Genomic DNA, 21,901 nt, shown 5'->3' on the forward strand with positions numbered 1-21,901 from the left:
TGGAGCACAGGGAGGGCGAGTGCTGGAGGTAGCAACACACATCCCCAGAATGCCTGCTGCAGGAGTTCTGGGGACTGTGTGTGTGTGTGTGGGGGGGGGGGGGGGATATGCTGCCTCCCCTTCTCACTCTGCCAACACTGATGACATGATGATGTCATTCTGTTGTCCGGCAGGAAAAACTTTTTTATATATATAGAGAGATTAATCACGTCAATTATCAATAATATTAAGTTGTATATTTTCATTTGTGCAAATGGGCATTCTTATATGGCTCTTTGTTGACCACTTGTTCTGAATTTTGATGTAGTTTGGCTCTGGTTTGAAAGGGTTGCCGACCCCTGTACCAGAGAGAGGGGGGAGGGGTTGGCGAGTATAGCAAGCAGAGGGCACAGCACCCTAGTGTATGTGTGTGTGTACCAAAAATCTGACACATCTGACAAGATTAAAAAGATAAAATGTTTGTTCAGTTGAAGAAAACAAAAATTCATACTCTTGAACCTAGATCTGCTGCTATTTCTAAAATCCAAATACGTTTTCAGTAAAAGATGAGTACTTCTGAAAAGTTATTAAAAATTCAGCACCAAAATTCACATCCCATTTATTTTTTTCTGCCTACTGCTTTTAAAGGAAATACAATTAGAACTTATTTTGGAAACAGCTCTGGCTTTTAAGATTTTGTGCTAGCAAAACGGCAGCTTAAAAAGGACAATTTTTTTAGTTTTCTAGACATCTGTAGAATTCTATTGTATTCAGATGCTGGAGATTTTATATCTATTGCATGCACAATCTGCTTATGTGGCTTTTGAAAATAATGAGTGAGTTAATTTTACTTGAAGGCTATAATATTGCTTCCGTTATCAAGCTGGGAAGGTCACAATATAATAATCTTAGCATTTAAATTATTCTGTTATAAGTTCAAGATTAATAAGCTTTATACTCCAATTCTTGAACTGGATTTCCTGGTATAAAGCTCCTATTTTTCTTCTGTTTGTCATTGTTTATTGCAGTTTCTTACAGAATTATTGTCATCTGAAATGACGTACTCTGCCCAGTTTTAATTGTATAAAATGTCTGTTGACTTTGCTGGGATTAAATAGAACACCCACATGTTTATAGGCATGTGCATTTCAGACATCCGGTTTAGAGAGAGCTCCCTAGGTATGTTCCTGTTTAGCTATTATCCTCCTGAAAGAGTAAAAGTTAAAATTGTACACGTAAGCCATTGCTAAAGTGCTGAATTTCATTTAGCTGTATATAATATGTGTTTGCTTTATATAATAGTTTAACATGTTTATTTAGACTTAAACAAAGCCTTGTAAAAGAGTGCCCATCCTGTGCTCTGGGCATGCAGGATCCTTTTTAAAAAATAAATTATTCTGAACAGAACTGTCAATTCCCAATGACCAACTAAAATAGACATTGTAAATGACTGAAATTAATCCATTCCATTCTTAAACTTCTGAGCCAAAAAGCCTTATTCCCTATCAGCAGAAAGAAAAAGGTAGTCTTTCCAATGTTTGTATTTTTTGAATCAGTTTTGTCTTAGTGTCATTTTAGTATTATAACACTCAAGATCCTCTCTCTATTATTTTATTTTAGTTTTGGTGCTTATTGGGGAGAATGGGCAGTGTTAGGAGACTGGATTTCTATTTTTGGCTATGCCATGGTTTTCCTGCTTGTTTTACATTGGGTACGTTTAGTTACCTCTGCTTTTCTTTTGCTTAACAAAACTGTGCATTTTAATAGAAAAAAAGAATACTTCAACAAATCTAACAAATTAAATCTCATAATACCTGTATGAATTAAGGCAAATAATATTATCCTCATGTTGCAGATGAAGAAATAACATCATTGGGCAGAGGTGGGTCCAGAACCCTAATTTCTTGGCTCCCACATCTTTGCTTTAGCCACTAAACTGCCCTCCCTTCTTCCCATAACTATTTTATTTTTATAAATATTTATGATGAGGTATATAATGAATTTATATTTGCATAATAGTTGAAATGACCGTGGGGGCCATATTTACATGTGTGAGTATGAATTAAAAATATAGAAATAGAAATTATAACTCTTCAGAATCTCCTTTTCTAGTACAGCAAGATGGTGGAGGTAGTTATTGCTTCTGTTGCACAATGAAATGCTTTCTGTGTGTTCCTTTATGTAAAAAGAAATGAATTAATGATATTTATACTGTCCATTTACTGTTCTCTCTAACGTACTGGACTGATTTATTTTTAAATTGACTGTTCTGTTATGAAATTATATGTTTGAAACTTATTATGTAAAAACTATTTCACTGTAATTTCAATAATAGTCATTTTCAAAACATCCATCACCAGTATCTAAGAATGAAAAAAATTGGTACTGAACAGCCTAGTAACTAAAATAGAAATTCATACTAATATAATAGTTATATACCAATCTTAATATAGAGTTAAACAAATGGGATATAGTGTATTGTGAATACAGGCAGTCCCCGGGTTACGTACAAGATAGGGACTGTAGGTTTGTTCTTAAGTTGAATTTGTATGTAAGTCGGAACTGGCGTCCAGATTCAGCCGCTGCTGAAACTGATCAGTTTCAACAGCGGCTGAATCTGGACGCCAGTTCCGACTTACATACAGATACAACTTAAGAACCCCAGGCATCCCCAAGTCAGCTGCTGCTGAAACTGATCAGCGGCTGATTCCAGGAAGCCCGGGGCAGGGGCTTCCTGTAGTCAGCTACTGGTCAGTTTCAGCAGCGGCTGACTTGGGGACGCCTGGGGCAGAGCAGCTGGGGTGCTGCTGGGTTGGTCCAGTAGCGCCGCCGCTCCTCGGCGCTACTGGACCAACCCAGCAGCACCCAAGCTGCTCTGCCCCAGGCGTCCTGATTCAGCTGCTGCTGAATCTGACCAGCAGTGGCTGAATCAGGACGCCTGGGGCAGAACAGCTGAGGTGCTGCCCGGTTGGTCCAGTAGCGCCCAGAGCGGCGCTACGGGACCAACTGGCAGCGCCCCAGCTGCTGTACCACAGGTGTCCGGAGCAAAGCCACGGAGCACAGGGGCAGCGGGACAGCCCAGACGTGCCGTGGCTGTCCTGCTGCCCTCGGGCTCAGTGGCTTTGCTCTGCTTTGCTCCCCGTCCCCCTGGTCTGCAGACCAGGGGGATGGGGAGCAAAGCGGCGGAACACGCGAGCAGCGGACAGCCCAGACGCATCTGGGCTGTCCGCTGCCCGCGTGCTCCATGGCTTTGCTCTGCTTTGCCCCCCCCCCCCCCGTCCCTCTGGTCTGCAGACCAGGGAGATGGGGGGGGGGGGGGGCAAAGCAGAGCCAAGCCGCAGAGGATGCGGCCAGCTGACAGCTGTCAGCTGACCGCGCGCTCCGCAGCTTGGCTCTGCTTTGCCCCCCCCCCCCCCCCCCGGTCTGCAGACCAGAGGCGGGGGGGGGGGGGGGCAAAGCAGAGCCAAGCCGCGGAGCGCCCTGCCAGCTGACAGCCCAGACGCGTCTGGGATGTCAGCTGATCGCGCCTCCGCGGCTTGGCTCTGCTTCCCCCCCCCCGTCCCCCTGGTCTGCAGACCAGGGGGACGGGGGGGGGGGGCAAAGCAGAGCAAAGCAGAGCCAAGTCGCGGAGCAGCGATCAGCTGACAGCCCAGACGCGTCTGGGCTGTCAGCTGGCAGGGCGCTCCGCGGCTTGGCTCTGCTTTGCCCCCCTCCGCCCCCGTCCCCCTGGTCTGCATACTAGGGGGGAGGGGGGGCAAAGCAGAGCCAAGCCTCGGAGCGCGTGGGCAGCGGACAGCCCTGTCCGCTGCCCACGTGTTTCGCCGCTTTGCTTCCTCTCCCTGGTCTGCTGGAGACCAGGGAGAGGAATGGCCCTGTTCGTAACTGCGGATCCGACGTAAGTCGGATCCGCGTAACTCTGGGACTGCCTATATACTAAATATAGTACATAATATAATATAGGTTGGACCTCTCTGGTACAGCACCCTTGGGACCTGAACAGTCCAGGATGAGGGATTTTATCAGACCAGGCAAAGTCATTTCTGGCCTTCCCTGCCACTTTCCCCACTTTCTGCTGACCCCACTGAGCAACCCACTGAGGAGCCATAGTGGTTCCCAGGCCCTCTAGACAGCCATGCCATGTGGCTCCGGGACCTGCTGGGCGGCCACATGCCATGGCTTTGGAGCCAGGCAGTCACACACGGCTGCTGCAGCTCTCTGTTCCACTGAGCCATTGCTACAGTAGCTCCCAGTCCCACCAGGCAGCCCACCAGGTTTCTCAGTCCCACTGAGCAGCCCCATTGTCAGCTTGCTTATGGGCAGCCTGCTATCCCCACAGGGGTCCCTGCTGCTGACCCTCCACTGGGTCTTTCTGATCCTGCAACATCCATGTCACACCATGGTTGTTGCTGGACCAGAGAGTCCCAGTTTAGAGAGTTTCAACCTGTACAGTTGCTACTCTTGCATCACTTGATAAAAAGCTACTTTTTTACTCCTTTCCCATAGAGAGGTCTTGTTTCCTTGTCCCCAAAACTAAAAATTACTCTGGATTAAGAGTGATTAAACAAAGGTTTATTATTGGGGGGGATAAAGGGGGAGGGGAGAGATATCATGAATAATTCAAAATAAAATTTGTCTTGAGTAAAATAATTTACCCTATGACTATATCGAAGTCCTGCTATTTTTACTCAGGGAAAACTCTCATTAAATCAGCCTATTAAATTAAAGATTGATTTATGGGGAGTTTTGACTAAGTGATGGTGGTAGAAATTAGGCCTTTTACACATCTCAAAAAAAAATCTTTACGATTACTAAGAGCCACTGCAAAGAACATGTAGTTCTACACGTCACATTTAACAAAAAAATAAATTAACAACGTTACTAGTTAAGGTTAAATACAGAAGTATGAAACTTCATTTAACATCCCATTCTTCAATGTGCATATATACCCTAGAATTTTCTTTCTGTGTTAACTTCAATGACTTTGCTTCTTGCTCTTTAGTGAATGCACCTTCTGATACAAGGCCATGCATTCATTATCAAAAATCAAAATGTGTTTTTGCTAAGGATGTTAAATACTGGTTAATTTACTAGTCGAGTAGTCGATGGAATTTCCTTTGACTACTCGACTAGTTGATAGGCATGTCTGCATTCCTCCTTTGAAATGTACAAGAGCCCTGAGGTGTGCCAGCTTTGAAATGTACAAGAGTCCCCAGCGGGGGCTCTTGTGTATTTCAAAGTGGAAGTACTTATTATATGGAGCCCAGGGTCAGCGGGGGGCTCAGAATCCCCCGCTGACCCAGGGCTCCATGCAGCGCTTCCACTTTGAAATGCTGTGTGGAGCCGGGGTCAGCTCGGGACTCCCCACCTGATCCTGGGCTCCATGCAGTATTTCCCCAGGATCAGCTGGGGACTCCCTGCGTGGCATTTCAAAGCACATAGAGCCTGAGGTCAGCTAGGGGAATTCCCAGCTGATCCTGGGTTTGGTGGAAATGCTGCACAGAGCCCGGGGTCAGCTCGGGACCCCCTAGCTGACTCCGGGTTCCGAAGAAATGCCACATGGTGCCAGCGGTCAGTTAAGGAGTCCTCAGCTGACTTCGGGCTCCAGGTGGCATTGCCACTTTGAATCGCTGTGGTGACATTTCAAAGGGACAGTGCCGCACAGCTGATCCCGGGGTCTCTGTGGTATACTCCCTTTGAAATGCTGCCACTTTGAAACCCTGGAGCGACATTTCAAAGGGGCAGCACAGCATGAAACCCAGGAGCAGCTCCATGCGGCGCTACCACTTCGAAACGCCACGGTGGCATTTCAGAAGGGCAGTGCAACACTCTGCACGGCATTTCAAAGTGGCAGTGCCCTACTGTTTACAAGACACTTTATTTTTTTTTAATCACAGTTTGGCTAAGTGAGGTCTGTCATGAGCAGAGTATAGTATTGACATCACTTAGCTAAACTATAGTAAAAGCTACTTGCACTTCCTTTCTATTAGAATTTTACAGCAGGATACCTAAGCTATTTAGTTATCCCACAGCAAAAACCACTTATTTTGGCAGTGTAGACGTGACCATAGTTTCCTTTGTACTTGATGTCTGAGCTTGCAAGTTGAGGCCCAGAATTAAAGGACGTGTCCTTTTGGCATCAATAACTTCTTAAAGAGATTTTAGGATTTCACTGACTATAGCTGTACACATCTTTAAAGTTGAAAAGTCATTGTGCTTCTACATAGCTATTACCACTTCAGTCCTTCTCCTGTATTCTCTTCATTATCATCGTCCCTTTTAAAAGGGATTTAAACAGTTTGTAGATTTGTAAACATAAAGTGATCTAGGTTTAAGAAGCTTGTAAATGTAGGTGCAAGTATAGATATTGTATAAAGGGTAGAACATTGATAAATTATTAAGATGGTTGATTATAAACCCACATTTATTCATTCATTCTCTCTCTCTCTCTCATGCAAACCCCCCACCGGTTAGAGGGTTTTTTCTTAATTAACAATGGGGAATGCTGTGTGCAGTGTTGCAGCTGTGTTAGTCCCAGAATATTTAAGATACAAGAGGAAGTATGGGGAGTGCTGTTCCCTGTATGTGCCCAATTAAAAATTTAATGTGTTTCTTTCGCATGATAGATTCTAGAGTGGGTCTTCAGATACTGCCTTTCAGATGGAGATATTGTCAAATGTGTTCTGCCTTCATAGCTACATGTAAGCTTGACCCATGACCGCTATTGAGCTCTAGGTTCTTTGGGCCTAAAACTTCTCTTAACTAAAACAAAATAAAGTTAACATTACATAGCACCTACGGATCTGGCCCACGAAAGCTCATCATCTAATAAACCATCTTGTTAGTCTTTAAAGTGCTACATTGTCCTGCATTTTGTTCCTATGTGGACTTCATATATGCAAGCAGGCTTATAAAAGTAGTGGCACTGACTACATGTGTTTCATGCTAAATATCAAAGACTAGAATTTGTACCCTAAAGTGGGTTTTCCAGGGAATGGGAGCAGTGGGAGGCGTGTTACATGGTGCCTGCCGCATTGCGCGAAAACAAGTAAGTGTCCCCCATTCTCTCAAGCCGAGACCACTCGCCCAATAGGTCCCCCTATCCTCCAGGCCAGACACCCCCTGCTCCCATCTCCCCCCAGCCAGATACCTTCTGTCCCTGGCCAGACACCCCTTGACCCCAGCCCCTGGCCAAAACCTCTCCTGCCCCCAGGCCAACATTCTCCTTGTCCTCTGGCCAAAATCATCCTTGCCCCATGGCCAACGTTCCCCATCCCCCTTCTCCGATGCCCTCTGTCCCCTGGGCAGACGTCCCCTGGGCAGACACACCCTGCCCACTCTTTCCCTCTGGCCAGGCAGCTCATCCTCTGGCCAAACCTCGCACCCTCTCTCCCATCTACCACTCAGATCTTGCACTCCCATCCCTATCCCATTCACTGGCAGCCCTGTCCCCAAGCCTCATTTTTGGCCCCAACCCAAAGGCTAAACATGTACTAACCCTGGAACTCCCAGAAGAGTTCATCTGACCTAAGGCCTTGAACTTCAGTTCTCCCTGTCCCTGACCCCACCTAAATGACAAGAAGGGAAGGAGGTTTAGGATGGACATTAGGAAAAAACTTTCTGTCAAGGTTGTTTACCACTTAAATATATTGTCTAGGAAGGTTGATGGAATTCCCATCATTGGAGATATTTAAGAGCAGGTTAGACAAACACCTAGCAGGGATGATCTGAATGGTGTGTGGTCCTGCCATGAGTGCAGGAGATTGGACTTGATGATCTCTCGAGGGTCCTTCTAGCTCTGTGAGTCTATGATCTCTTGTTTCATTTGTGTTAGGTGGGACTAGATTAAAAAAATAGATTTGCTATAGGTAGTGCTTGCTCAGACCTGCCTCTGAATGAGAAATAGATAGGTCTTGATTACAATAATGGTTTAGTATTTTTTAGCTCCTTTTTAAGTTACAGGGGAGGTATTGTTGGCTCACTGGTTAAAGCATTGGACTGGGACTTAGGATATGTGGGATCTCTTGTTTGCTCTGTGATTGGTCTGTTTGGTGGCTTTGGACAAGTAACTTCTTGTCTTTATGTCTCAGTTTTTCCATCTGTAAAAATGGAGATAACGAAACTGAACATTGTAAGTCACTGAGATTTACTGAGAAAAAGCACTGTATAATAGGAATGTAAAATCCTATTTAATTAGTTAACCAGTTAAACGTTTTGTTTAACCAGTTTACCAATTAAATGGGAGTGGCCAGGGGCTGCTTGAGCCGGGCTAAAACGCCCCCGCCCTCAGCGTGCCACTTCGGCTGGACTGGAGTGCTCCCTGCCCATAGCAGACCCAATGGGGCTGGAGCAGCCGCCTACCCAGGCTGGGTGGAGCCTGTTCCAGTCTCCGCTGGTTAACTGTAACAGGTAAGCATCACTTGTTAAGAGTGACCATGCATATCCCTACTATATAAGAGGTTGGTGGTGGTATTATTATCATCAATGTAATTCTGAAATTCAGCATTTTCTTTGGGAAATGGCCAAACTTTTACTGAGTTCGTATAAACGGAAACTTGAATACACAACTCTATCGAATAGGATGCATAAAACTGGATTCATTTAATTAAATCCACAATATAGCTTGATTTTGCTCTATGAAAGATGCATGAATAAACCTGTATGATTTCCAGAACAAAAAATGTCAAGTTGTACTGCAAGTGTGTATCAAGACTATAGTTGATCTTAGTGTAAATCACCTTTGAAAAATGTAAGCAAATAAGAAAATGAAACCCCTTAATGCCTGAAACCCAGAAAATTAGACTTAAGTTTGCACTTTTCTAACAGGGCACCTAAACTAATAGAGGTCTAATCTATCATCTTCCAGTTTTCTGAATGTAAATTATTTATGTTGTGTACCACAGAATTTTGATTTTATGTTTTGTTTCATATATGAGGGTCACTGCTTTTCTCATCTCCATGTAAATGAGGTGTCCATTGTTTTGGCCATACCTTGCTTAATTTCTTTGAATACATGATCTTCCCGCTTGTCTGGGAGAGACCTGTTTGGGTTGCAGTCTCTAAAGCATAATATTAACAATATTCATAATTCCTTATGTAGAACACTACATGCAGTTTACAGTGCTATTAATCACCAGTGTGTCATTGGCTTTTATTAAAGATCTCACTCAATACAATTTGATAATATAATAATATTGTATACAGTCAGTAGATTCAAATGCCTATAACTTGAGGTTCAGCACTCCCATCTTTTTAGATTAGTAAACCTTTGTAATATATTATTTGAAAAATAAAACCTAACCACACTTTTCTCTCCTTCTGTATTTAGATGCTGTGCTCCCCCATTTTCTATCTTGATATTTTTATTTACCTATGTAAATAGACCTTCATAGTCTCTGCCTAATGCAGAGAATCAAACATATTCCCTTGTCTAGGGGAGACCCTTTTACAAACTCACCCTGACATACAAGTACATTTCAATCACAATTCAAGCATATATCCAGAATTCTTAGTTCCCATGTACATCACACAAAGAATTAATGATCAGTAAGTTACAAGTATGAAATTTTCAAATGCTATATTACGTGTGTGACGGGGCACGCCGCCCCCACACCCCACACAGCGGCCCGCCCCGCACTCAGTCCGCGATCGCCCTGACTCTCCTGGGCACCACCCGGAGAGCGCGGCAGGACTGCAGGGCCTGCTCCTCCGCCGCGGCCTGGATAACGGGTGGCGCGGTGAGGGCGGGGAACGTCGGGACGCCGACGTACGGCGGGGGAGGAGCCGGTCGACGCGGCGCCTGACGTCATCAGGGCCGGACGTCGGCGGGGATTTTAAAAACAGGCCCGGAGAAGCCAGAAGGGGAGAGTGGTAGGAGGACGGAGGAGCAAGGCGGAGGAAGGAGGGGGACGGAGAGAGAACGGAGCGGAAGAGAGTGAGAAGGAGGAGAGAGCGGAGGAGGAGGAGAGGCACACAGCACAGAAGGGGAGTCACGCAGCACTGAAAGAGGGGAAGTGGGGTAGCACGAGTGGTGAGGGGGACCACCAAAAAGGGGAGACTGAAGTCAACGGGGAGCAGCACGGGGCTCCCGCGTTACAACGTGATACCGTTGAGATACAGATTATCACCATACTGAGTTGGGGGTACAATGAATTGGTCAGCCCAGTGGAAACTCATTGCCTGATTTGCCACAGAAGGTAATATCTACTCTAGTCACTGATGAACCATGGATAAGTTCCTGCACCATAAGTGTTAATAGAGATTTTGTGTTAGAATGTCATTTGTTTGTTAAAAAAAACCCAGTAGAGTGAAGAAACTGTGGTTTTGGGACCTTCTTCCGGACTTCCTTCCCACCAATTGCTGGTAGCACCTCAACCCCCTTAGTAGGAAATCCGCTCTTGCACCATGTCCACATGCTGTCCCACCAGTGACTAAGGATGTTAAATACCAGTTAATTTACTAGTCGAGTAGTCGATGGAATTTCCATCGACTAGTTGATAGGCACTTCCACATTCCTCCTTTGAAATGTACAAGAGCCCCATCGGGGGGCTCTTGTACATTTCAAAGGAGGAATGTGGAACTCCGCGTGCAGCCTGGTCCAGCAGGAAGTCCCGCTGAGTCAGGGCTGCACGCGAGTGTGCCAGCTTTGAAATGTACAAGAGTCCCCAGCGTAGGCTTTTGTGCATTTCAAAACTGGCATGCCTGTGCAGCCCTGAGTCAGCAGGGGACTCAGAATCCCCCACTGACCCCGGGCTCCATGTTGCGCTGCCGATTTTAAATACCACACGAAGCCCGTGCAGCATTTTTGTGGAACCACAAGTTCCATGCAGCATTTCCACAGAGCCCGGGGTCAGCAGGGGAGTCCCCAGCTGACCCCAGGCTCCATGCGGCAGCTGCTGCTTTGAAACACCGCCTTGGCGTTTCAAAGGGGCAGCGCCTCATGGCTGATCCCAGGCTCAGCTGTGTGGCACTGCCACTTTGAAGTACCCCCTCTTCGCTGCCTCTATCCGATACAGGCAGCAAGGGGGGTTGGGGGCGGGGAGAATCAACTAGTTGACTGACTATCCGATAAGAATTTGCTTATCAGATAGTTGACTAGTTCTTAACATCCTTAAAAAGAACCCTGTTCTGATTAACTGCCTGTGGTTTTTCAGAATGAAGCTTCAGTTCCTCTGGCATCTCTTTCCAGCTCTCCTATTCTGAACCCTCACTTCTCTGTCGTCACCCTCCTGCACAGCTCAGGTTCCCCTCAGAGAGGAGTCTTCTAACACTCAGGGGTTCCCTAGGTTGTATACCAAGAGCAAGAGCAATGTTGTATATCCAGACAAGTATCCTAAAACTCACAAAGAAAGCAAAAAGAGTCATTAATCTACAGATAGTTTGGAGTCAATGATAGTTAATTAAACCTAAAGCTGCTATAATGTTTAGGGTCATATTATGATCAATATGTACCTGTACTATTACAAATTCATTTTCGTCTGGTACTTTTCCTTAAAATTTACTATTGATTAGATGCAAAAGAAAAACACTAGGAGAGCCTGACTGGTATAGATATAGTGACAGAGTTACTGAGTTAGCTTAATTTTTATTACAGACAGAATTTATGGTTTTCATCAAACATTTACTGGAATATCAGCTTTTACATCTGTATCTAATAGTTCCACATAAGTTTTTCAGTAGCATGTCTGACATTTAATATATTATAAACCTTTTCTTTTTAAAGAATGAGTCAAAAATGTTTTGATTAAAAGTAAACCCTATAAAATGGAGATTTCCCCACGCCCATCCTGCATGTTATTACAGCAAGCAGCATACTTCACCTTTGAGGATAATACTCCATTTTGTTTTTGGAGCAAAAATGGCATAATTTTGTTAGAATTAAAATATGTATTTTTTGCATAATTGTAAAACATTTTCTAACTAGCCAATTAGCACGTCATAAGACCGGATTTTCAGGTCTCTCCTCCATGTTCGTCTTCTCTCCTGAGCCTCCGGTCTCTCTCTCCATCTCTCTCTCTCTCTCTCTCCTCCTCCTCTTCCTCGTACTGCCTCACACCCCCTCTGTTCTCCTATGCCTTCCGCCTCTCTCTCCGTCTCTCTCTTTCTCTTCTCCTCCCCCTCCTGCCTCTGACTCGGGACCGCGGAGCCCAAATTGCCGTTTGGGCTTCTCACTCCCCGTGCTGCATGGGGGGCACAGAGCCCCAATGGTCGCTTGCGCCACTTGCTCCCATGCGGCGGCCTGGCTGAGCAGCGTAGAAGTCAGCCGAGCGCCATGGTGGGAGGCGAAGGGGGGCAGGGTGGTGACGTTCACAGCCAGAGGGCGGGGCCTGGAGCTGCTGTCACACCGCATGTCACCAGCCCGCCCCCCTTCTCCCGCTGTGGCGCTCGGCTGACTTCTGCACAGCTCAGCTGGGCCGCCGCGGGTGAGCAAGCAGCCATTTGGGCCCCGCACTCCCATGCAGCACAGGCCACCCAGAGGGAACAGCCCGCATTTCAGCAACAACGCTGCCCAGAGGGAACAGCCAGCATTTCAAGCAACAGCGCCGCCTGGAGGGAACAGCCAGCATTTCAGCGTTACAGACTCTCAGACATTGGGCTACTATATATACGATGATGTACATATATACAATTTTAACAATAAACTTAATTCTTTGAGAGAGGGTCAGATGAATTACATTGGGAATATCTTATTTTTACATAAGCACTGCCAACGACAATGCTAGTAGTTTTTCTGCAGTTGGTACAGTACCCACCCACAAATAGGTCTCAGTCCTTCTCTGCTTTCCTTACAGTTCCAGTAGGAAGTTTTGTAATGTAGTTCTCCCACCATGGTTTTTCCTCTTGGATCACTCTGCCTTGAATACATAGGTTGAACTGAGAGAACAAATCAGACATCAGGAGTAGTAACATATATAAACCTGTAAGGGAAACATATTAACCTTCCTGGACATTCAATAATGGATTTAAAAGTGGCCATCCTTCTATAAAACTCCGCCATGAAGCCTCTAGGGGTTTCATGCCAGGCCCAAGTCTGGATAAAGGAGGAGAGTTGGTTACGAAAGATTTGAAGAGAAGGATATTGGCATTTGAGAGGAGTTGTTATAGAAAGATCCAGAGAATAGGATGTATGCAGAAGGTCACCAACGAGGAATTATATACGAAGATACATCCGAAAGAGAGCCTACTGCAGAAGGTTATACAGCGGAAGCTACAGCTATATCTGCAGAATGAATGACGAGTGAAAAGTCAAGACCTTGGTATTTCACATAATGGATGGTTCGAATAGGAGAGGCAGACCCCACAGAGAATGGGCAGATGATATAGTAAATTGGTGTGGAGATAATTTCTGTAGACTAAGCCACTCCGCATTGGACAGGGAAAGATGAAAGGAAATAGTGAGGGAAGCCCTGGACACCAACGAGCGTTGAGCCCATGGTTGTTGATGATGATAATGATGATGATCCTTCTGTAAAATAATTTCAAAACCTGATTATAAAGGGTGATAGCTAAACTGGAATTCATTTGCAAATTCAATATTATTAATTTAGGATTGAATAAGGATCTTAATTGGTTAACGGATGGCTACTCAACACATGTGGCCTATAGGCCATTTGTTTGTTGCCCGCAATGAGTTTGATTTATGCAGGGCTCAACACATAGCCCACGGGTGGGATCCTTTGAACATGGCCTCCACTGGGAACACGCTTCACAACAGCAAGTCAGTATAATGGTCTTCTGCATTTTATTAGTTAAATTTCTGAACTGTCATTGCTCATTAAAAGTGCTGTCATATGGGTGGAAATCGGGTAAATATTGCATTTTATTATTATCAGCAGAACTGACTTAAATGGGGCCTGCGTGTTGTATATCTTGCCTTAATCTTTGTATTCATGCCAATCAGTGTGAAGTAAGCTATTTGCATATATATTGACATGTATATGCAACCACACTTAAGTTGCGGCCCTCTGCATGTGCTGTGAATATCGTTGTGGTCCCCGGGGCTTCCAAAGTTGAGTAGCCCTGGGTTAACACATGACAAAGATGATATTCCCTCACTTGATTTCTACACCAATTGCTTTGAGAGAGCCCCATTTACACAAGATCTGTTTCTTTTGTTGTCCTTTTACCCATGCCTCTGGAAACTCCACTCCAGTTCATCTGATGAAGTGTTTTTTACCCATGAAAGCTTATGCCCTAATTAATCAATCTGTTAGTCTCTAACGTGCCACAGGAATTCCTCTAATGGGCATCATTCTATCCCAACAGATGGAAAAGTACCCTTTCACTTGGTGTCCCTATCCTTTCTAAAATCCATTGCTTACAATCTATTTTCAGGGCAAACCACCACACCTGAACCACAGAATTATGATTAAAACAGCCAACACATTTAGTTTGTCTTGTCACTCATCTTTTTGCCTTTCCACTTCTACCATTCTTTCTGATCAGATGCAGTGTCATTACCTTATTTCCTCATTTTGTGATTGTCACATAGTTCCCATTGGACCATAACTTGCTTTCAAGTATGCTTTCCAGTTCCACATGCCATCCTAATGCAGCTTGTCTTTGACTGCCTTGCCAACATGTCTCATGATTGAAGTGAGGGGTTTCCATGCTTGTCCAATCCTGGTTGCTATTTAACATTTATATTGTGGTAGTCCTGTGCTAGATATTATATAAATATATAAAAAATGACAGTCCCTGCCCCACAGTGTCTATAAGACATCTTGCTCCTTCTCCTCCTCTTTCCTTCCCCTCACCTTAAGATTGCCAACTATTTTTCTGAAATGTGAGCACTAAGCTGTTTGTTTAACTGGGAGAAAATATGAAAACACATTCCTTTGGCTTATATTTAACTTGAATTATAAACATAGTTGTCAGCAATTTTCATCTGTAAACTTTTTAAAAGGGTAATTATAGCTGAAGAGCTAGTGACAATTATAGTTTAAGATTGCCCAAGGGGTTTCTATTATAATCTGTTTTCAGTCACTCATAATAATATGAAATCTTCACCTATTAGGCTGAAATTTTCCAGACTTCGTCCCTGCCAGAGCTGCGCTTTTTTTTTTAAACAAATATAGGATAAAAACATCTGTCATCTATTTTGTTTGTGAAAGGGGTGTGTGTGTGTGTGTGTGAAATTTGTCCAAGTTTTATACATATTATATAAGAAGTTGCAGTATATATAGCTTGTTGCTAATTTTAATAGCTCTAGCACCTAAGCAGCAGAATTCAAAGCTGAAATTTATCAGAGAGAAATCACTCATTAAGGAGAAATGCCTTTGAATGCCGTGGAAAAAGAGTTATGATTTCATCATTAATGTGCAATTGAAAATTGCATTTAATATGTACAGTAGTTTATTGGTGTAAAAACACATGTAATATTTTAACACTAATTCATGTTAAAAGTAGACCACACTGTGCATGTGTGCATACACAGCTAATTTTGCTGTATATTTAAATTTTGCTGTATATTTAAAATGAATATCATAGATACATTCAGTTAAAGGTTACACAATGTAAGCCTAATCAAAACTAATTGAAGTCATTGGAAAGACTTTCAGTAACTTCAGAGGGCAGTAAATCAGGACATATATGAACCCATAGTCTGTACTATTCCATCTCTATACTATTTCATGTTAAAGTACACACTGAAGCCTTTGGATCCTAGGATCATCTTACAAACTAATGAACTAAGCATCACTACAGGTCAATCTGTTGTGAACTATTTTATAGTGTTCTTTCAGTCGTCTGTATGAAAGAGAGAATTCATTGAGAGAAGAGAATAATGGGAAAGTATGAAAATCGGCTGTAGCATATTTCTCCTCCACTTAGTGATTGGTAAGCGAACAGAATGAAAAACTTTTAGGACTTGTATACATGAAAAAAATGCACCAAATTATCTAAATGGTTTTTAGAAACTGATATAGCCAATTTGGTGGCATTTTTTTGTGTTGACACTCTTACTTTAGTTTAATTTCCACCACTGGTTGCACCAATTTAACTACAGTAGGCGGCATGGGAGAGCTGCCTGTATAGCTGCATAGGCAAATACTCCTACTGCATACACAGTTCATACCAACATAAAAGCTCTTCTGCCAGCAGATCTTATACCGGGGTGGGCAATAATTGTAATGGGAGGCCACTCCAAGTTTTTGGCAAATGGTCAAGGGCCGCATTTCCGCCAAGGGAGTTTGGGGTCTGGGACAGAGGTTGGGTGCAGAAGGGAGCTTGCGGTAGGAGGCTGTGGTGCAGGAGGGGGTGTGGGGTCTGAAAGGAAGTTTGGGTGAAGGGGAGAAGGGATTGTGATCTGGGGCAGAGTCCAGGAGGAAGTATGGGTGCAGGAAAGGATTTTGGCTTGAGGGAGGGACCCTGGGAGGAAGTTGTGACCTGGGTGAAGGGGGTGCAGAGGGTTTGAGTGATGACTTGAGGCAGGGGAATGGGGTGCAGGGTCAGGGTGGGGCTATGGGTGCCAGAGAGGATTCTGGCCTGGGTGAGGGTGTAGGAGAGGGTGCAGAGTCTGGGAGGGAGTTGCGACCTGGGAGAGAGGAGTACAGAGAGTGTGGGTGGTGGCCTGGGGCAGGTAATGGGGCGGGAGAGAGTGGGGGTGCTAGAGGCAGGCTCTAGCGCTGGTAGGCGCTTACTCCTAAGGCAACTCCCAATCAGCAGCCCAGTAGGAATCTAAAGGCTGCAGTCACAAGCTGCTCCATGTGCTCTGCTCCAGCAGGGTGAAGGGGGAGCAGGGGAAACAGGGAGAAGGCTTCATTGGCTGCCCCTGCCACCAGCAAAATATTTCAGATGCTATTGGTCGGAAACTGGCCAATGGGAGCTAAGAGATTTTGCTGAGGGGTGGGATAGAGCACAAAGCTTCCCTCCTTCCTTCCAGAATAGAGCAGCCACGTTTAAAGTGGCTGCAGCTGCACTGCGCTTAAGGGTCCCAGTGAGGCCACCATGGGCTGGATCCAGCCTGCTAGCAGCCTCTTGCCCACCTCTGTCTTATACCAGTCCTTTAAGGGTTTGTCTACATTACAGAGCCTTGGTCGGTACAGATGTGCCTACAGAACCCTTGGCATAGATGCATTATAAGCCTGTAAATGAGAGCTCTTCTGCTAACATAGCCACATCACCTCCCCAGAGAACATTAGCTCCATCAATAAAAGCACTCTCTTGTTGGCATAGTTATGCCTCTCAGAGGCTTTGCTAGCACACCTATGTTTGCTAGACGGTATGATTTGTTTTGCATTCCTAGTTATGGACAGCTATATTCACACAAGACGCTCATTTTCAAATGTCACAAGAACAAGCAAAAAGAAAGATGTTTTTAAAAGATGAGAACTTGGTTTCCGAATCACAGTTTTGCCATGATTGCAGGGGACTGGAGTTGACCTCTCCAAGTTCCTTCCAGTTCTATTACTTTAATCATAATCTCATTTTTAGAAAGATCATAATGTAGTGTAGTGATTATACATTGTCTCTCTAATTGCAATAGAAGAAATAAATTGGGTAGGCCAAATTTCAGTCAACCTCTTACACTAGAAAGAATTTTTACATGAAGTGTATGTCATGCGTGATCAGGATGATCAGTGATCATTGCTACTATTTAATCCCAAACCAAGGAACAGAGAAAAAGGATGGTTTTGAAATGGAGGAATTGGACTGAGAGTCACAAGATCTGGTTCTAGTTCTCAGCTCTGCCAGGAGCTTACTTTGGGACCCGTGGCAAATCACTGAGATTTTCAGAAGTGCTTGGCATCCAGAGTCAAGATCAGATTTTCAAGAGAGCTCGTCTTTTAGGCATCAAAATAAGTAGATATTTTTTCAAAATGAGCTCTGCATGTTGACGCCTGAGTTGTTTTGAAACTCTGGGCATAAGTGAAAGCTGTTGGTTCAGAGCACTTTTAAAAATCTGGCTTCATTTGTTAGGCCTAGCTCTTAATCTCTTGATGCCTCAGTTCTCCCATACGGAAAACAGAGGAAATATTTCCCTGTACTGTGGGGTGTTTTGATAGTAAATTCAGTAATGTTTGTGAGATGCTTCAATATTTTGGTAGTAAGGATGATATCACTTGAAATACCCAGTCTAAACCATTTATAAACATAGTGAGAACATAATATTGTTTTAACAACTACAGGTACTGGGAAGCTGTTCACAAATGGGATGAAGCACTTCAGTTAACTCCAGAAGATGCTACACTTTATGAAATGAAATCACAGGTAAACTCATGAAAATTCTTTGTTAATTTAGAAATCCAAAGTTACATTGTAGTCTTCAATAGATTATACCTAAAGCCCTGCCGCCGTTTGGGTGTGTAATAAGAGTTCAACTGGATTTTGGTCCCTGAATTTATTAAATATTGCTTGTTACAGGGTCAGGGATAGATCCTCTTTTTCCCCTTTCAGCACAACAGGGAATGTTCTACAAGTTAGAGAATTGTTAACCGTGTCAAGCATACCATGATAACATCTCTGTCTAGGTATGAATTTGGCAAATATCTAAGTGTAAATTTTAAATTGAGACATTTAAAAATTATATTACTGTTACTCCAGGTAGGTAAATCTAGTAAATCTAAGTGGTAAATCTTTGAATCTACCATTAAAAATCCATATGATCTTACCGAAGATTTAGTTTATTGCCACCTCCTTCCTCTCTCCCCTCCCTCTCTCTCAAAAAAAAAAAGTTTATGTGGTATGACACACACATGCACACTCATTGCACAAACTTTGAAGGAAGATGAATTTAGTTTAAATACATTGATTAGTCTCAATCGTCAGGGTTGTTCTGACGGATTAAGGCTCCAGTGTCCACCAACACTACACTGAAACTTTGATATGTAATGTTGTCCCTTTTCTTCCCATGCAGCTAGTCAAATTTTGGGGTTATGAGGCTGTTCCAATTAGAAAAAGCTGGAGTCTGCAATTTCTTTGATGCAGTTTTGTTTATTTACAAGGAAAGTACAAAGTCCCACTTCTCCAAACTGAGAAGGAATCAAGAACAAAAGAAGCAACTTTTTAGCTTTGTGCTCCTGACCTCTTTAGGCAACAGACCCAAAGCTCTCTAATTTTTCCAAGACTCACTACGCTTGCAGGTTATGTCATGGCTTTCTTGTTTTGATGCTTCTGCCTCTAGCTCTCTTCTTGTCCCTTCTTTGCTTCTGTGTGTTCATTTACACACCTAGGCTGTGTCCAGACTCCATGCCTCCGTCGACGGAGGCATGTAGATTAGCGAGATCGGAAGAGGGAAATGAAGCCGCGATTAAAATAATCGCGGCTTCATTTAAATTTAAATGGCTGCCCCGATCTGCCGATCAGCTGTTTGTCGGCAGATCGGGAGAGTCTGGACGCGATGCCCCGACAAAGAAGCCTTTCTTCATCGACACAGGTAAACCTGGTTTCACGAGGCTTACCTGTGTCGATGAAGAAAGGCTTCTTTGTCGGGGCATCGCGTCCAGACTCTCCCGATCTGCCGACAAACAGCTGATCGGCAGATCGGGGCAGCCATTTAAATTTAAATGAAGCCGCGATTATTTTAATCGCGGCTTCATTTCCCTCTTCCGATCTCGCTAATCTACATGCCTCCGTCGACGGAGGCATGGAGTCTGGACACAGCCCTAGTTGCAATACCAAGTGGAACCCTCCCACCTACCATATGGTGTTAATTCCTGGGCAGAATGTATTAGTCCTGTTTTAGGTATGTCTCCTTCCCTGATTCAATTATCTTAAATGAGGGATGTATTTACAGACCAGTTTGAATTAAGTTGTAACTGAGCCCTGAATGAGTTTTCAGTATCAGCTATATGGATTAAGAAAACTGATGAGCTCTCAGTGGCTTCAATGGCAAAGTTACTGGATGCCATTATTTTATGCATGTTCATGTGCTTATGTCCCCCTTTTACCTAAGTAGAAAAATAAGATTTCCCATCTGTTTGTACTATGCTTTTGAATTGGAAATGAGGAGCCAGTAAGAGGGAGAAAAGATGAGATCTATGGGTTCAAACATTCTATTACATTATTTTACTTTTCAGTTAAGCTTTTAGTAAGCCATTTTGTGTTTTTATTTAAGGTATTTTAGGGTTTTTTTTTCCTGTTCATGTGGGTGATTTGCTTCTTTTTGCCTCTTATCTATCATAACAATGTTAGTGGCCAGACTACTTCTGAATTTAGCCACACTACGGTAAAACATGCCTGCTGTGCATCACTGATATGATCTCTTCTGTACATCTAGGAATAAAGAATATAGACCATACTTATAGGAATCTAACCTGCAAAGCAGCGACTATGAAAAAGATTACAGTGTCATGTTCGATAATCAGCTGAATGTGAACTTCTAGTGCAACACTGTAGGTAAAGGGACTAATGTGACCCTTAAATTCATAAATAAGGAAATCTTGAATCAAAGCAGAGGTATGACTGCTGCTGGAATACTGTGTCTTATTTTGGTGTCCATAATTAAAGAGGGGTATTGACAAATTGGAAGGGGACTTGAGATTACCCACTAGAATAACTAAAGGATTAGAAAAATATGCTCTATAGTGACAGATTCAAGAAGCTTGATCTATATAGCTTAATAAAGTGAAGGTTAAGAGATGACTTGATTACAGTCTGTGGTTCACAGTCTACATGGGGAACAAATATTTACAACTGGACTTGTCAGTTTATTGGGTATGGTATAACATGATCCAATGGCTGGAAGTTGAAGCTAGTCAAATCCAAGCTGAAAATAAAATGTACATATTTGACAAAGAGGGTAATTAGCCACTGGAACAATTTTCCAAGGATTATGGTGGATTTTCCATCACTGAACATTTTAAACTCAAGGTTGGATTTTTTTCCTCTAAAAGATATGTCCTAGGAATTATGTTGAGAACAATTCTGTGGCCTGTGTTATAAAAGAGTTTAGTCTAGTGAACACAGTGGTCATGTCTGGCCTTGGAATTATTAATCTATGTTTATTACTTAGTTAATTATATGTGAGCCCTTCAGCAGAGCTTTTTTGTATTCTTTATTTTTATACCTCACTCATCATGGTAGTAAGCAATGCATCTGTCATATGTTGTTTGTTCTCTCCTCCTCCCTCCAGAGAGGGAAACATGTCCAGCAGAGTGTCTTCTTTTGCTAGTGTGTGAGTCTTTCAGTTTTTTAAATATAAATGTACCTGTTTCTATTTGTTTATATTAGAAGTAGGTAAGAGCAAAGAAATGCACTTTACTCTTGGAGCAGAAAGAGGTAAGGTTTGTGACAGTTTTTAGTTGCTGGGGAAGCGAATTCCATAGTCTCAGAGTAGCCCTCTCCTGCACAAATTTTTTGCTTATAGTTGAGAGTTCCCTTGCAGTTGCCAACCACCAGCTTTGTCCTGGAGCTTTAGATGATCTTTTCGCCACCTGGGACTCAGGCCATGGAGTACCTTGAAGCTAAGGACCAAGAACTTGACCTTCATTCATACTTTTGTGATCACATTCACAGCTGTGCATGAGAATGTTCAAATATAAACATATTTTGAAAATGTAAAGAAATAATTTCTTACCTGTGCAGTTGTCTAAAACCTTTTTTTTAATATAAAACCTAAATTTTGGGCATTACGTAAATTGGCAGCGTTCTTATATTTGCAAGCAAATGGCTAGTACAGATGTCATTTACGGTATGACTTCTGTTAACTAACTTCCAGTAAGCATAACTTTTGTGTAATTTGATGCCCTTCTGCTTTTAAAGGCACTAGTCTGAACAGTGAAAATATTGTTTATGCCAAAATTGGAATATGTAATTCATTCAAAAAATATTATTGTTAATATTTAAACAGTATTTTCTTACACTTAGATAATTTGTTCCAACCCATCAAACCAACTTCAATCAGACAATTAATTTGTTAACTACAAATTTAGAGGAACAATAATACATTCACTGAGCAAAAAATAAATTTGTCAGAAAAAGTGTT

The 21,901-nt window shown here is 43.2% G+C and overlaps 1 protein-coding gene across 3 annotated transcripts in view; it reads left to right on the forward strand.

The window, feature by feature from the left end:
* TTC33 (tetratricopeptide repeat domain 33) overlaps positions 1–21,901 on the forward strand; it is a 67,641-nt gene that overhangs the window by 27,820 nt on the left and 17,920 nt on the right. For all 3 annotated transcript variants that reach the window (XM_006139485.4, XM_014581757.3, XM_006139486.4), the window contains one exon: positions 18,105–18,186. In XM_006139485.4, the coding sequence (XP_006139547.1) occupies positions 18,105–18,186 (82 nt within the window). The remainder of the gene's footprint in view (positions 1–18,104; positions 18,187–21,901) is intronic.

The sequence above is a fragment of the Pelodiscus sinensis genome, chromosome 6 (genome assembly GCF_049634645.1).
Source record: "Pelodiscus sinensis isolate JC-2024 chromosome 6, ASM4963464v1, whole genome shotgun sequence".
In the NCBI taxonomy this organism is placed as follows: Eukaryota; Metazoa; Chordata; order Testudines; family Trionychidae; genus Pelodiscus; species Pelodiscus sinensis.